This window comes from Geospiza fortis, unplaced genomic scaffold (genome assembly GCF_000277835.1).
Source record: "Geospiza fortis unplaced genomic scaffold, GeoFor_1.0 scaffold161, whole genome shotgun sequence".
NCBI classification, from domain to species: Eukaryota; Metazoa; Chordata; class Aves; order Passeriformes; family Thraupidae; genus Geospiza; species Geospiza fortis.
Window position 1 is genome coordinate 542461 of NW_005054375.1, and position 15379 is coordinate 557839.

The 15379-nt window shown below is 40.3% G+C and overlaps 1 protein-coding gene across 1 annotated transcript in view; it reads left to right on the forward strand.

The window, feature by feature from the left end:
• Window positions 1-15379, forward strand: part of CNKSR2 (connector enhancer of kinase suppressor of Ras 2) — a 172762-nt gene that overhangs the window by 131461 nt on the left and 25922 nt on the right. Inside the window, 1 exon segment of the mRNA XM_031060212.1 lies at window positions 1-373. This exon segment is cut by the window's left edge and continues 19 nt beyond it. Within this exon segment, the coding sequence (XP_030916072.1) occupies window positions 1-373 (373 nt within the window).

Genomic DNA, 15379 nt, shown 5'->3' on the forward strand with positions numbered 1-15379 from the left:
CGCACCGAGCCGCCGCTCACCAGCTCGGGACTGCACTACCTGCAGACGCTGCCCCTGGAGGACTCGGTGTTCTCCGAGGTGGCTGTGGTGTCCCCCGAGCACCGGCGGCAGTCCACCTTGCCCACCCAGAAGTGCCACCTGCAAGACCACTACGGCCCCTTCCCGCTGGTGGAGGGTGAGCGGATGCAAGCGCTGAACGGGAACGGGGGAAAGCCCCGAAGCTTCACCCTGCCCCGGGATAGCGGCTTCAACCACTGCTGCCAGAGCCTCTCGGTCGGGGCTGCCGACCACCACGAAGAAGCACAGCAGAAGGAGGTGGAGGAGGAGGAGGAAGAGGAAGGCAAAGCACCAGAAGAAAACCAGGAAGATAAAAGTAAGTATGGGATATTTCTGTGGCTTTTCAAGTGTCCTGTTTGTGTAATGTAGAGGTTGTTTTTCCTTTTTCCTATCAGATATCCCCAACAGTCTTTCAACATCCCCCATGTTTTACCAGGTCCCCCTTGTGCACACCTCTTTGGTCTGCCTTATGTATGAGGCCTAATAACCAGAGTGCTGCATGACCTCTCTCAACCACCAGACATTTCCCTGTGGACTGGTCACCAGTCACCTTCTACTAGTAATCCTTAGCTTAAATGGATTTTGCTTCCATGCTTTTCTTCATGTTTACACTTGCACAGTATCCTCCTCCAATGACACATGAGTTTAAGGGACATACTTGGTAAGATTTCCAGCCAGCCCCATCTGAGCTGTAAAAACCTCTTGGTAAATCTTGGAGTGCAGAGTCAGGCTGTGATTGTGCAGTATCCAGGCAGGCAGGTCACAAGACATCCCAAAATCTGTAAGAAGTTGAAAAAGAGAAGGTATTTTCCCCAGTTCTTCTCATTGTGATTTATAAGGAAAGAAATTCAAAAAGCATTTCAAACAAACAAACAAAAAAAAGTAGAGAACAACTGTGACCAGCAAGGCTTAAAAAAAAATCATAATGCTGAGTAACTGTCAGTCACCTGGCACATAAACTCCATGGATATTAGTGCTACTTATCAAACATAATCCAAATAACCAGGGATTAGAGCAAGTCCCTGCCCCTCCTGAACATGTAAACACATGTTTTTGTCTGTTTCATGCTCTGTCCTTCACTGTCATTTGTGGAGCTTCTCAGCATGTGCTGCTAGCAACGTTGAGTCCCCACCCAGCTTGTAGGGTCAGTTGGTGAAGCCTGCAGTCATGATTTGTGGGGTTGCACTGCAATTAAGTCATCTGAAGTGGCAAAGAAGGCAGGATAGCCCTTGAAGCTCTCCAAGGGTCTCTGCTATCTGTTCCTTCAAATTGAGCTTTTTCACTGCAGTAAAGAAGTACAAAAATGGTTAAGAGAGAGGAAAGGGTCATGAAGGCTTTGTATGATTAACTATCTACCTAAGTTGATTCATTAAAGTTAGCACCTTTGTTGAGCATTAAAATTTATGTGAATGTTATTTGGTATACTTGGGAGAGATTAAAAGTTTTCCATGGTGCTTATGCTTTAGACATTACCTTCTAAACATCTCCAATTCTTTACTTTCTTCTGCTGCTTTGAGAAAACACTGGTTTCTTTTACAGATATTAAGTTTGATGCCATTAAAAGTTTAAAAAGGCACTATTTCAATTGTGTTCATGCATGACACTGCAAAAAACTGATACATTTGTTAGGGTAGTATTAGATTCTTACTGACTGTGAAATGAAGCTGTCTGATTAATAGGGTTAGATTTCATCAGCCATGCAGCACATTTTGTCCTATTTTTAGCCTTCAGATTTGGTTTTTAAGTGGGTTTTTACTGATAGAAATACAATTTTTTTTTTAAAGTCCTTACTGAAAATGGAAAGGGTCAAGGAAACATTCCACTGGCTTTGCTGTGCTCTTTGGGCACTACTCACAGATACCATTGCAAGGTCTAAGGGCCTTTTTAGGTGTTTTAAATCTAAATTTCAATGCCTTTGTGTACCTGGTTGTAGCATTTTATAGCATGCTAATTACTAGTAAAAGGCTAGTGCTTGATTTAATGGACTGGGGCTTTTCTCCATCCTTCTATACTAATTTCCAGAAAAGGAGAACAAAGGTGTAATTTTTTAAGTGGTCTCCCTGTATACACATGCTTATATTTTTTATTTGAGTGAGGAGGTTTCCTTGGTTGAGGCTTTCACAGGAGATTATTTTTGAGACACTGATGACCAGCCAGACAGGTCAAGTGCTCATGATGAGTTGTTGACCTTGAAACTATAAAACCAGAAGTAAAATACTGTCTTGTCTGTTGAAAAGTTTAAATGTTGAATTGCTTGTTGCTATGACTGCAATGTTCTGTTTGCAACACTGACTTTTTCCAGTGGTCTTACCAGTAAAAGGCAGGAGGATTTCCTGCAAGTGGTGTTCCTAAGTGCAAAATCCAGTTTCTGAGTTGAGAGGTTTGCTTACATCTGCTAAGTCACTACCTTGTGTGTGCTACCTCACTGCCTCCTTCACTTCCATTGCTCTGGGAAAATGAAACATTGCAACTGGCTGGAGAAGGGAATTCCTCTCTCTTTCAGAAATGTTTTAACCTCACGTTGAATGTTGCCTCATGTGGTATCAGAATCTTTTAAATATATTTATTTGCCTTACACATTTTGATCCTGACATGGTTCTGGGCTCCTGGATGATTATGTGTGTTCTTGTGTGTACTTGTGTGTGTTTTAAAGCTTAATCATTCCTATTGCTCTTTGTGCAAAACAAGAATGCAGCTCCTTTGCTGTTGTCAGATGTCATTGCCAAAAGTTTGTTTTCTCAGTTTTCTGTTGTTACATTCTCACTTTTAGAACTGCCTGATTTTAAATTAAATAGTAAAATGCAGTCCTGTTTCTTCCAACTTCTCTTGCAGAATTGTTGTCAAATGACTGCACCACAAACTAGGAGCTCCACACTTTTTTCAGATGCTGTCCCCAGCTGCTATAATTTAACATATTTCTATTGACTTTGTACTAAAGTTACACTGACTTCCAACAATTAAACATCTTCTCTCAGTCAGTCACCACTTTATGTCTTAAATAGGTATTTCAACACTTTACTGAGCCTGCAAATAGTTCTATGTATCAACTCTTTTATAATGCCTAGATATATATGGCAAATTGAAAATATGGGTTGTCCTTTCCTGTGTTTATCTGTCAAGACCTAACTTTGTTGTGTGTTCAGGTGCTTATTTTTGTCCTGTTACATCACATTAACATTGCACTGCTAATCCTTGATGGATTGTTTTATTTCCCAAATGGCTTTTGTGTAAATCATTTAGATGTTCCATACTGACACCATCTTGTAAAGGTCTCTTGCTTTGTAATCAAAGAGGATTCTCGTGTGGGATATTTGAGCTTTTCCATGTGTTTGTTCCTGACTATGCAAGTGGCAAACCACGTTCAGACCTGCAGCACCAAGCATGCCCCTTGCTGTGCTGTTCAGGGGCAGCCTGAACACAGAGAGCAGGTTGGAGGCTGTGGCACAGTGTTTGCATGTCTGTGATTCAGTTGTGCAAGTTTTGTCCCAGGAAAGCTTGTTTCAGTTTTTTCTTTATTTTTTTAAATTATCTTATCCTTCATTTTCAAAGACTTCTCTGGTTTGTGCATTACTAGGGTTTCAGCATCTAAAAGAAGTACATAACTAGCTCTCTGCACGGTGTAGCTGGCTGTTGATCCTGCAGGCCAGCTAAGTCAACTTAGTTGCAGAAAAACCTGCACCTTTTTTGCATACTCCTGAAAAAGTCTTTGGAGAACAGTCGTGTCTGGGGGAGTCTCTGACCAGAGAGTGCTGGGACAGGGGCTCTGCTGCTGGCTCCAGGTGCTGCAGGGCTGGCTGGGCTAATACTGGCACACTTTCCAGGGAACTCACACCTGGGACCTGCAACAGTGTGCAAGGGAGTTTTCCACTGTGCTGGCTCCAGACAAATTTATTCAGGGAACATGGATAGAAAAGCACTGATGTCTGTGTTTGAGTCTGAAAAGGTATTTGCAGCAGGAAGAAATTACTTAGATTGTCTTTGCAATGTTAAACCCCATTTCCTTCTGTGTTGTTTCTTGCCTCTTTGTTCTGCAAGTTTTCGGTCCTTTTTCTGCCCTCTTGATACTATTGTTTTTCCCGACATGTGTTTAAGGACTTTTCTGTTGCTATCCCATCATCATAACTTTGGATAATACCTTCTATATAGCATGGACAACTGTAACAAAGTCTTACATAAATTCTAACAAATTACTGGCTGCCCTCCTGGGGCAGTTAATGGCTGAGAGCCACTTGTTTGCTGCACTGGTTTCACCCTCCAGAGTGTTTACAAGATGCTACAATCTCCCTCCTGTGACTTCTGTCACCTTTGAAAGATTTCGCAGGGCTTCTGAAGGCTGGGCAAACTCACAGATGATCCCTGGTATTTTGCTCCATCACCACAAGTTCTTGTGCAGGTTTGCAACATCTCCTGGCATCCCATGCTTGGTCCCACACAGTCATGTGAATGCTGCCCCAGAGGAACACAACAGCCTCATGCTCCAGTCTCTGAAGCTTGCCTTTTGACCCTAAACTTCTGAAAACACTTGTCAAAGGCCAGAGCAGGAGCTCATGTTGGCATTTTGCAGCTCAGAGAGATGTTCAGTCCCTGTGAAGGGTTTCAGGAAAGCTCTCCGTTATGTCAGGGAGGGCTGCTCACTGAAAGAGGTATCAAATTACAGTGCTGAGGTACCAAGCCTGAGAGTTTTCTTCTTTTTTTCCTAGTAAAAAACTACAAACCAGCCAGAGAATAAGGGAAACTGAAAACAATATCTCCCGTGTTGAAACTTCCCAGTTGCAGAAATTAAGTTCAAGGTGGCAGTGCTTTCACAAAATAGGACAGAGGAGCTAAGGACTCCCATGACTGGCAGCAAGTATCATGCACTGTGCCCAAGAAGGGGTATCAAGAAGGACTTCTTGCCAGTGAAAAATATACTCTGAATAAGGTCAGGTATTTCAAATTTTAAAATACAGGTCTAGGGAGGCTTCTCTCTTTGTAATGAGGGGGCTGTAATGCATGGTGCAAATGGTATGTCTCAGAAGGATCAGTGTTTGCTAATTAAACACCATGTTATGAAATGGTACCCTGTGTACACTTCTAGGCTTTGCTTCTCTGCATTTTAGGCAGAGTGTCTTCACTTTGGCAGGTTTTAGGCAACAGTGAAATGTGGGAGTCAGGATGAATAACACATGAAGCCTGGATTGCACACACTGCAGTTGATGAGGATGTGTGGCTGAATTTAATAGGGCAGTTTGCTTTTCTGACAGCCTCTTTCCATTTTAGAGAGGACATCGTTAGTAGTGTCCTGTTGTTTGACCACCCAGTTTTATCCTCACTGGGAGGCAAGGGAGGAAGCATTAAGGTACTGTATCTTCCCCTCTGAAATTAATGCCCAGGAGGGTTTTAAATAAGCAGAGCTATGAGAAATTGAGGTAATGTTTCACATTAGAAATATTCCATATGAAACTGGTGAATAGCACAAAGTGCAGCACCTTCTGGGACACTGAGGGTGTTATTCTGACTTACTGCATCCACTGTCAGTCCTGTACAACCAAGAGCATTTAACAAGTTGGGGGTTGGGTTTTTTTGCCTGACATCCTTCTGAGGATGCTCAGACACAGCAGTAGGTTAATGAAATGTCTACTTTTTCTGAGCTTTGTTTTTATGATCTGATTTTTCGTTCCTAATTCCCATTTGAGCCTTCCTGTGGCACCTGACTGGGCATTTGCACTCCTGTGGGCTGTGAACCATCAGCATTTTATCCTTGTCTACTTGCCCCATTGCCTCCAAGGCACTGTTTTTGCTGTTAACTCAGATTGAGCTTACCTAAAAGCGCTGCCTAATTATGTTCAAAAATATGACTACCTTACATAAACAACTTGGAGTAGATATGTTAATTTCTGATCATGTTCTTTAATTAAAATTTAAAATTTAATAAATAAAGTTTTTTTAATTCTCATATGCAAAAGCAACTCCACTGCAGAAGTGAGTTGGTATTCTAAACAAAAATGATGGGATACAAAACCTCTATATCCTGATTTTAAATTTCAGTTCAAGGGGAAAAAATTGCCTGCAGTGTTTGAAAGCCAAGTATTGAATCATTTACTGAGTAGCAGTTCAGAAAGCAATATGGGCTGTCAACAAAAATAAGAATAGTTTTAATTTGATGCTTTTTAGTGTTTATACATATAGATGCATTTTGCCCACAAATACTTTGTTGCCCCATTTAAAATTTTATTTGCTTTCCATTGCCCATGCTGCTAAAAATACAAAGGAGAGATTAATTCCTACTTTTCTTTTGGTTTTAATAGTTTTGGGTGTCATTGCCAATAAAGGTCATCTGCTTTTGCCTGAAATATATGGATTAAATTGTCTTTTTATATGCAAAAAAAGTTCACAAGAGAATTTCTTACACGGCCATTCTTCCAAATTGCTTTTCTTGCAAAGTTTCCTCAATTGAGTTACTAAGTTGGGGACTGTCAATGGAGCTATGCTGCTCCCTACCAGAGACCCCTTCGGGTTGGGTGGTGAAACAAGGAATCTGTACATGAAAGAATATATTTCTGGTGGGGCTTTTTTATCTTCTGCATTAATTCTCTTGCCAGGTGTTGTGTAACCAGGCTGTTTTACATTTCATTTTTCCACTTCATGGTGTCAGCAAGCTCTACCTCTGCTGCTGCCCTGTCTGGGTCTGGCTGCAGAGATGCTCTCCTTGGGAAAGGTCGCTCATAAATGGTAAAACACTTTGCAAGCAGCAGAAGGAAGACAGTCCAAGTCCTCTAGAGCTCTCTGTTTACCCCACTGCTGTTCCATCCAAGTTTGTTGCCCTGAAAAGTTCTGGTAGCAATATTAAAAATGCCCTTTTTTGTGCTTTCTGCTTCCACTCCCTCAGTTCTTAATGTGCTTTCAATTCTGAAGCTATAGTCAAATTTTCTAAGTGAAGATATGTAGATTTTTTGAAATTATTTTGTGGATGAAAAGGAAAATGCAACTTTATTTTTTCATTAACAGATAATTTTCCAGTGAAAAGAGGGTTTTCCTGTCCTAAAATTTAAACTTACACTCCTTTTGGATTCAAACGTGAAAAACATGCATTTTTAAAATAATTTATATAAAACTTCTCACTGAAACCTACTGAAAATTGTTATAAAGACATTCTTAGATTTGACTACTGCAATTTAATTGCAATTTTCCCATGACAAAGCCATTTCTCACTGGGATTTTTCAGAACTGGCATAGTTCCTCTTTAAGATATAGCAGGGATTTGGCCCAATCTGAAGGTTTCTAAATGCAAAGGAAACAGAAATCTACAATAAAAAAAAGTTAGCTACCTATCATTTACATGAGAATGTTCTTTAGAAATGTATAATTTTGAATTTTCAAAGCTAAAAAAAATTAAACCCTTTCTATAATCAATGGCATTTAAGCCAGAAGATGATGGCATAGTACCAGTAGGACATGGGGAACAGAAGAGTACTAAAATCTTACCAGAATGTCTTCATTACATCTCCAGGTGGTACCATCTGTTGTGTGTGCCTCTCATGTTCTTTCAAGGCAGTCATTAAAACAAGGATGAACTTGAGTCAGTAGTGCTTGGAAGGACATGGGAGTGATGTAGTTTTATTAAGCTGCTACCATGCTGAATGTCTGGAGGGTCACCATGTAAAGAGGCATTCTTGTTTACTTAATGTTCATCGTGGGAAGTGGGATAGGCTATTAAAGACTTCAGTGCAAACAGTCAGCATCCTGCCAACATTTTTTTTTGCTGGACAGAGGACTCTAGAAAAGCCACATTTTTTATGAAGCAGTTGAGTTTAAACTATTTTTTAAAAAGAAGTCCTCCGAATTTTTGGATTTAAGATTAATATTTTCATGGAGGTCTGTGCAATTAATGTTGTAGGACGATTTTTTGTGAATTGTGAATTTTTGTGAATCCTATCATGCTAGCCTGGCCTCCTGGCTGCCTTTCCTTGCAGTCACTAGCTGCTGCTCCAGAGGGTCACAGATCTTGTCTCTAACCTGCCAGCCCTATGCAACTTCCTTGGATACCCCTGGACAGCTAAAATGGCACTAGATACTTATTTTTTGGCCTCTTAATCTGCTTACTGGTTTCCCAAACCTTTCCAGTGCAGGAGGGCAGTGTGTATAGGTTAAAATCTTGGTCCCTGCAATGACACTGGTGAAGTTGTAAGTGTGATGTGTGTGTCTCAGAGCCAGGGAGCTGGAAATTATTTGGAATATTATCCATTGTAGCTCTGCCATCTAAATCTGGAGCTGCCATACCTTCCAAATCTTAAACACCCCTGGTGGTGGGCATTCTTCATTCCCTCCAGACAGTGCTTTTCCTCTTTGCTGTTTTGGGAAGGAATAATTTTATTTTTTCCTGCTAATGGATATTGAATTGTTCCCTCTGCAATTTAAGCCCAGCATTTCCATTCCCTTATGGCACAGAAAACAGACTGCTCCATTACAGCAGCCCTTCTTCCAAGATGAAAGGTTGTCGTGAAGGTTAGTTTGGTTTTTCCCATATTTAGCGTTTGCTAGGACGGCTCTTGCTGAGCTTCCCTGGGTTTTCCAGGCTGACTCCCATCCCTTCTGCTATGGCAGTGTCCAAGCTGGGTGCAGCACATCTGGTTGAGACCAGGGAGCTTGCTCTGCCCTGGCTGTTTTATGCTCTGTACTGTGATAAGCATCTGTTTGGCAACCATACTGTACTTCATATTTCACTTGGGGCTCTACAGTGTCCCAGATGGTTTTCTGCTTAATGCTTGTTTTTCTAACTGTAGTTGTTCTGATTTTTTTCTGGGCCTCTTACCTATCCACATTAAGTAGCTCATGTTAATAAAAGCCTCAGCTGAATGAAAATGTCAAATTAATTGGGCTAAAACCAACCAACAAATATATATGACATTTTGTAAAACTAACAGCCTGACTAGGTAAAAAAAAAAAAAAAAAAAAACCAAAAACAAAACCTGGTGTTTGCCAGGCTCTGTGTCTGTTAGCACAGCATTTACCATATTGTTATATAAAACCTGGCAAGGGATTTCATCCCTCCAGATCATTCCAGCTCTGAGACTGTCCTCCAGCAGTCTAGGAGATGTTTCCTCACACTTTGGTGCCTGTGGATTTAATGAGTTTGTTCTCTTGCACTGTTCAGGCTATTGGTGCCATCTGGGGCTGTTGCTGGATGCGGAGCAGCCTCAGGGGAACCCCACATCGGGCAGCTCCTCCCTTTAACAGTGAGCCTCTGGTGTCTCCTCCATCTGGGCTTGGCTTTGCTACCAGAGGACACCTTGGATAGGGAAGGTTTAGGTATTAGGTGGCTAATATTGTTTACTTCTGAGGGCTGAACTTGTAGAAGGAAAATATGGTTCCCTGTGTCACAGATCTTCTGCATCTAAGTAGCCAAGGAAGAAGTTACCTGGAGATGAGTGGGGAGCAGAAAGCTCTGTCTTGTCACTTGGAATTCCATCCATCCCTCAAAAGTGTTTAATCCTCAGAGTTTATAGCAGCCATGTGTGTTTAATTTGTAAGATCTTCTGTTAAGAATTAAGAATTAATTCAATATTTCCAGTTCTTTTGAAACAAATGTGATAATACAGTACTAACAAACAAACAAAAAAAATAGCCCTGTAATCAGGCAGTTTTGCAGTTCTCATTCATTATTAATAAAATAGGTTCCTACCTTTATTTTTAAAACATGTAGTTCAAAAACAAGAAAGCAATATTTTTGTCTCCTTTTGTGCCTCAAATTTGCAAATTTTGAAATTTGTTGGATAGTTAACAGTCCAGCATTCTTGTACTAGTGTGGTGCTATTAGATGCCATGATTTTATGAACAAAACATGAAAAAAGTGCTGTGCAGGATCTTACTGTGTTTACATGAAGAAAATTACTGCATTTTAAGGAAGATTTTTTGCTTTCTGGCTTCACTTTTTGAGTACTGCTGGCACAAAATAATACTAGCTCATTATCTCTTCTCTTCTGGATTCCAGAGGGATAAACTTCGGGCTTTTGGAATATAAAATATCACCACAGATTTCTTCAAAAGTATTTGAGTTGTTATCACCATCAGAGAGAGGGGAGAGAGGCTGCCAAAAAACTTCAATTTAAACCATCTTTCAACCAGTTTTTGAAACATTCATTTAATCATGAGATGATTTACAGGCCTCAAGGAGGAAGCAAAATTAAGGAAGCCTCACTTAGAAGATTTCTCCTGGTTGTCAATTCAGGGATGGACAGAGATCAGGCAGTGGCAAGGGCAGGAAGTTTACTCTCATCTCTTTACCCAGCACTGCTAATGAGAGTAAGGAAACTCAGCTGGGGATCCTTGTGCTTTTAGTTCTATGTTGAAAGGAGCTCAGATTTTGAGTGAGGAGGGATGGCTTGGGTGGGTCCAGGAACAGCTCCTGCTGTGGTACCCAGGGGCTGGGCAATGCCAGAATCCCCTGTTAGAGGGGCTTCCTACGTGTGCAAAGTGGTCTTCATGGAATACTTGAGAGATGGTGAATATGAGACACAACTGGAGCGTGTTTTCCTGTAGTAAAAGTGGTAAAATCTGGTTTAGAATTCACATAACAGTATTTCAATAGCTTCTACACTTGCCATTAAAGTGAGATTTTTTTTTTTTGCTGTTCTAATGTGCACACTTGAAAGCCAATCTAAAAATCATACTAAATCTATAAAACTGATTATTCTGAGAGTTCTTGTTCTTTCCTCCCTGCTAGAATGTGTCCTGCCATTTATTTTAAACTTCTAGTTAAAAAAGAAAAATTATTCTCAAGACATTTTCTTCTTTTTTTTTCATTAAGCTAAGTATATGTAAATAATTTTACAGCAAAACATTTATATTTCTAACTTTATTGTAATGGCTTTAAAGACAGCTGGAATTTCTGGTTTCTGTTTCTTTAGAAGACAGAAGAGAGAAGTTTTATTTATTTACTTCTGACTGTGTAAAGAGCCTGGGGAAAATTCCATTTAAATTTTACACTCCAAAGTAAAACTATCCAAGACTGAATTACTAATTTTTTTTACATTGTTCTGCTTACCTTCTCCATTGTCACTGTATGATGTAGGTATTTAATGTCCTGTTTCTTAATGTATCTTCAACAGTTTCATGTGATTATTTTAGGGGCTAGAAATACTTATTAATGAACTAGACTAATTTAACCATACAAAAAATTTTATACCAAGACACTGAAAATTTAACAGGATTTATGAAATTGTGAGACTGTGGAATAAAAATAAAATTAATAAAAAAGACCCAACAAACACAAATGCACTTTAGACACTACTGCATTATGGATTAATAAATCAATAGTTTCCAAGTTCTCTGCTCACTTTGTGTTTTAACCTTGAGTTCACAAATTCTGCCAGCAGATAAAGATCTCTTTTTAGTGGCTATCATGAATCTTAAGTATTAACAGGTTATCCTTGTATCTGTGCAAACTGTAAGAAGTTGAGAAAATTCATTTTATTAAAGCCTTGCACAATTTGTAAAATATCTGTAAAATGTCTTCGTAGTAAAATAAGAGAAAAAAAAATATGCTTGTTAGCTTTCCTGGGAATATTTGTTTAATACTTGTTTACTCTTGGCTGAAAGTTTTGGTACAATTATTTCTGAACTATTGTTGGAAGGCGGAAGGAAGCGTGAGTGTTTTCTTAAAGTTAAAAAATTATTGCCTTGAAGACTCACAGTTTGGAAATGGCTTTTACAGTTGATGCAACTCAGAACTATGTCAGCCACCTTCTTCTTGGCCTGTCCCATTCCAAAAGACAATTTTCCTAAGCTTGTGTATGTTGTGGCTAAATAAGACTATGGAATTTATAGGGGAGTATAAAAATCACTTGAAGTAAAAATTAGATTCTTCAGTTTTGAGACTAGAACTTGGATCTTTGTGGATTTCATTATTCCTGAAATTTAGTGGAGGTCGAATGTGGAAGGATGAGGGCATGGTGGATGGCCATAAGCAGCCAGTACCCATGGCACCTGTAGTTTCTACTTGGAGGAAAACAGACACGGAGGAGTGAGATTTTATATCCTACATGGAACTGGCTTTGCTGCAAAGGCTGTCAGAAGGCTGTGTGCATTTTTCAGTACCACTTCTCCTTGAAATGATGGGGAGTAGGAGGTTGCTGAGAGTAACCCAATGAACAAAGGAAAGCACACACCCCCAAGGTGGTGGAGGCTTAATTTACCCCTTTCTTGAAAAAGAAAAGAAACAGTTTGTGCAGTCTGATCTGTAGTACTTGGGAATTGGAAACATAAGGGTAGCTGGGGAGGAGGTTGCAAAATTGAGTGGGGTGAGATGGAAGCAAAAAGTAGACTAGAAATAGGGCATAAATCTGTAATGGTGAGGTAAGCTATGGAACGAGTTTAATTAAGTTGTGATTGGTTTTTGAAATGAAAATCCCATCAGCCTCTAATTCTCTGTGCCGTAAATGAGGATGATGGTGTTATAAATCTTTTCCTAGTTAAAAAACCTGTTTTAAAAATATTTTGTTTCTAGTGTCACACTTTTCTTACAGCATAACCTACTGTAAATGCACCTATGCTGCTTTAGCCTTTATTTTAAAGATTTATGCAGTTTAGAATTTTGAGCCAAGGTGAGCCACGTGGATGGATTTTATGCTGGGGCCATGTTCTGTGCATTGATCATGCCAGTGCATTGAAATACTTCTCAGTACAAATTGTCTTCCAAGGAGGAGACTGTGGCATAACCTCATTGTTAAGTTGAGGAGTTGAGGAGTTGCACATGTAATATTAATGTCCATAATTAGTTGGTACAACAGTTATTGTTGGCCCCTTAGCTCTTGTCTTCTGAAAATACTAGCTGAGACTTTTTCTTCAGATGACTTTCTCAGTTGTACTGTATACAGATAAATTTTTTAAAAGACAAATTTATGAGGCCGTTTCTTTATTTTGTCCTTGTATGTTTTGCATTTCTCTAGTCTGATGTTGCTTATCTCTAGCAGTGTTATTAATGACTGAAAGTATACAGCCAAATCTTCATCTCTGGTCCTCCTGGGTTTTACTCATTTCTGTTGCTCCTTCCAAGACCAATGGTTGTGGTAGTTCCAGGTTGAGCAGGGGAGATTGTTCTCTGCACTTAGACTTCTAACTGTGGATTTCCAGTTCTGAAATCCCCCCAAGGTTTCTGCACACACCTTCTAAGGGGTTGTTTTAAACATCTTCAGCTTGAGCTGAGTGTACTCTTGCTGTATTTTATAGTTCACAAAGAAGTGTTTAAATCGTGGTCCCCAACATTTTTCATCAACAGCTGTTGTGTTACCAGATACGTAACCAGAACATATCAATTCTTACCTGTTCCTACCTTCTCTTTTTCCTAGAAAACCTAAATACTCTTCTTTTTCCACAGAGGCGTTGAATATATCTGTCATATAATATACACTGAACTTCTTGGTTACTCTGTAACTCCTTGGAGTTGCCCATTGCACTGATGGCAAGTCCTGGCATTATAGTGGAAAATTATTGCATTTACTGACACTAGATACACAACTTCTTTAAGAGGGATGTCTACATTATTCTGAAAAAAAAAAATCCTTGCAAAATTAAAAATTCACTGAGCCTTTTATTTTTACTGTTTAATCTTGCAATCTAATATTTCCATTCTGCACAGTAGATGTGAGCTTAGCAAAAATTGTCTGAAACATTGGTTTGTCTAGTTCTTTATCAGATATCAGACTCTGAGTTATTTGAATTTTAAAAAGTCACCTGCAAGAACAAGTGCAGGTGACCAAAGAGAGGTGAGCCCCCCAATGCCTTGAACCATGCCTAAAAACACATTTCTAGGGAGAGTTAAAGGTATCTTTCTTGTAACCCTTGATGGATCATTCTTCCACACAATAGTTTTATTGATTTTCAGCTCAGGAGTACTTTGAGCTCTGTTATGTGGCAATAAGGACTTGCACATTTTAACTCCAGGCTAGAGAGACAAGCATCTCTTCTAGTTAGTTTTAAACCTGGCACACAAACTTTCAGATGTTTCTGTTACTTGACGAGGCAATTACCAACCTTTTTTCTGCCTTTATGTCCTTAGAAAACAGGCTTCTGTTCCATCCCTCTTGTTTATAGGGGAGAAGTCTTGATTAGCCCTAGACCATGCATTCCTTGCAGTAAAATCCTTTTGCACAACAATAATCCTATCAACCCTTCTCTGCCTTTTTCAGTACTGCTTTTTGAGGTGAGATGTCACAAATTAGTCTCTTTTCTTTTGTTGTTTCTGCTTTATCTACACTACTTCCTGTATTTATATGTAGGTAGAAGCCAAACCTCCCTAGTTCTCTGTTTTTGTAGAAGCTGATTTGACATTTTTAACAAGTGCAATCCAAGAAGAGAACTGAAGGGAGCTGTTTGGTATGTTTCTGCCTGATAGGGGAAAAAAGAAAAAGGTTTGGTTTTGATGTTGGTAATGCATGAAAAAAGACGTGTAGTGCTTATTCATGTACAAGACTGCAGAGGAGAAGAAAGTAAAAAGACAATGTAGCTTCTGAAGAAAATAGCAGAGGACAATAGCTAACTGAGCAGCTTGAGAAATGCATAGGAGGGAGGTTGCTGTTACAGGGTAAGAACAGAGCTCAGCTACATGGTAGTCAGTGTTTTCCAGGCTGTAGAGATGATATTTTCTTTGTTTAGTGGTGATATTTTGGTGAAAAGCACTTAAGCAAACCAAAGCCAGAGTGTGTAGCAAATTACTGGGAATATATCCCTGCATAACAGCTCTGGGTCTTGCTACAGCTTGTCCAGGGGACCCTTGCTCATGCATGTGACTGGTGTGGACAGCAGAAATCCCTCCTTACAAGCATCCTTTGGTTTCCCATCCCCTGAGGGAAGTGCACTCTTACCTGCCATTTTCAAAGGGTGGCTGTTTTTACAGGTGACCCTTCCCTTGGCATCTCAGGGTGTTTTGGTCCATTTGGATTCCCTTGCATGCAGCAATCAGCAGTTGTGGTGACACAGTAAGGGATTTTCTCCTCGAGTCTCTCAATGCCCTGTCTGCTGCTGTTGGCAGGACCAGGGGCTGAGCACACAGCAGCTCTGGGCACTGGCACTGCTGGGGGCTGCCCGGAGAGCAGGCTGGCCCCTCCACATCATTACCCAGATCAAGAGTTTTCTTGTAAAACTGGTTACATTTAAAATGTGTCCCCACCTCCCAGCAGATTGCTGCAGCAATGCCAGGGTCAGGTGTCAGTGCTGGGCTGCAGTGGGTGCTCCCTCCCACCCAGCACCTGCCTTTCTCCAACTCCTCTTCCTTGCCTCAGCCTGATCAGCCACCATCTCACACCAGCCATTCCCCTGTGCCCAGCTGCTCCTAGAGCTGGGGCAG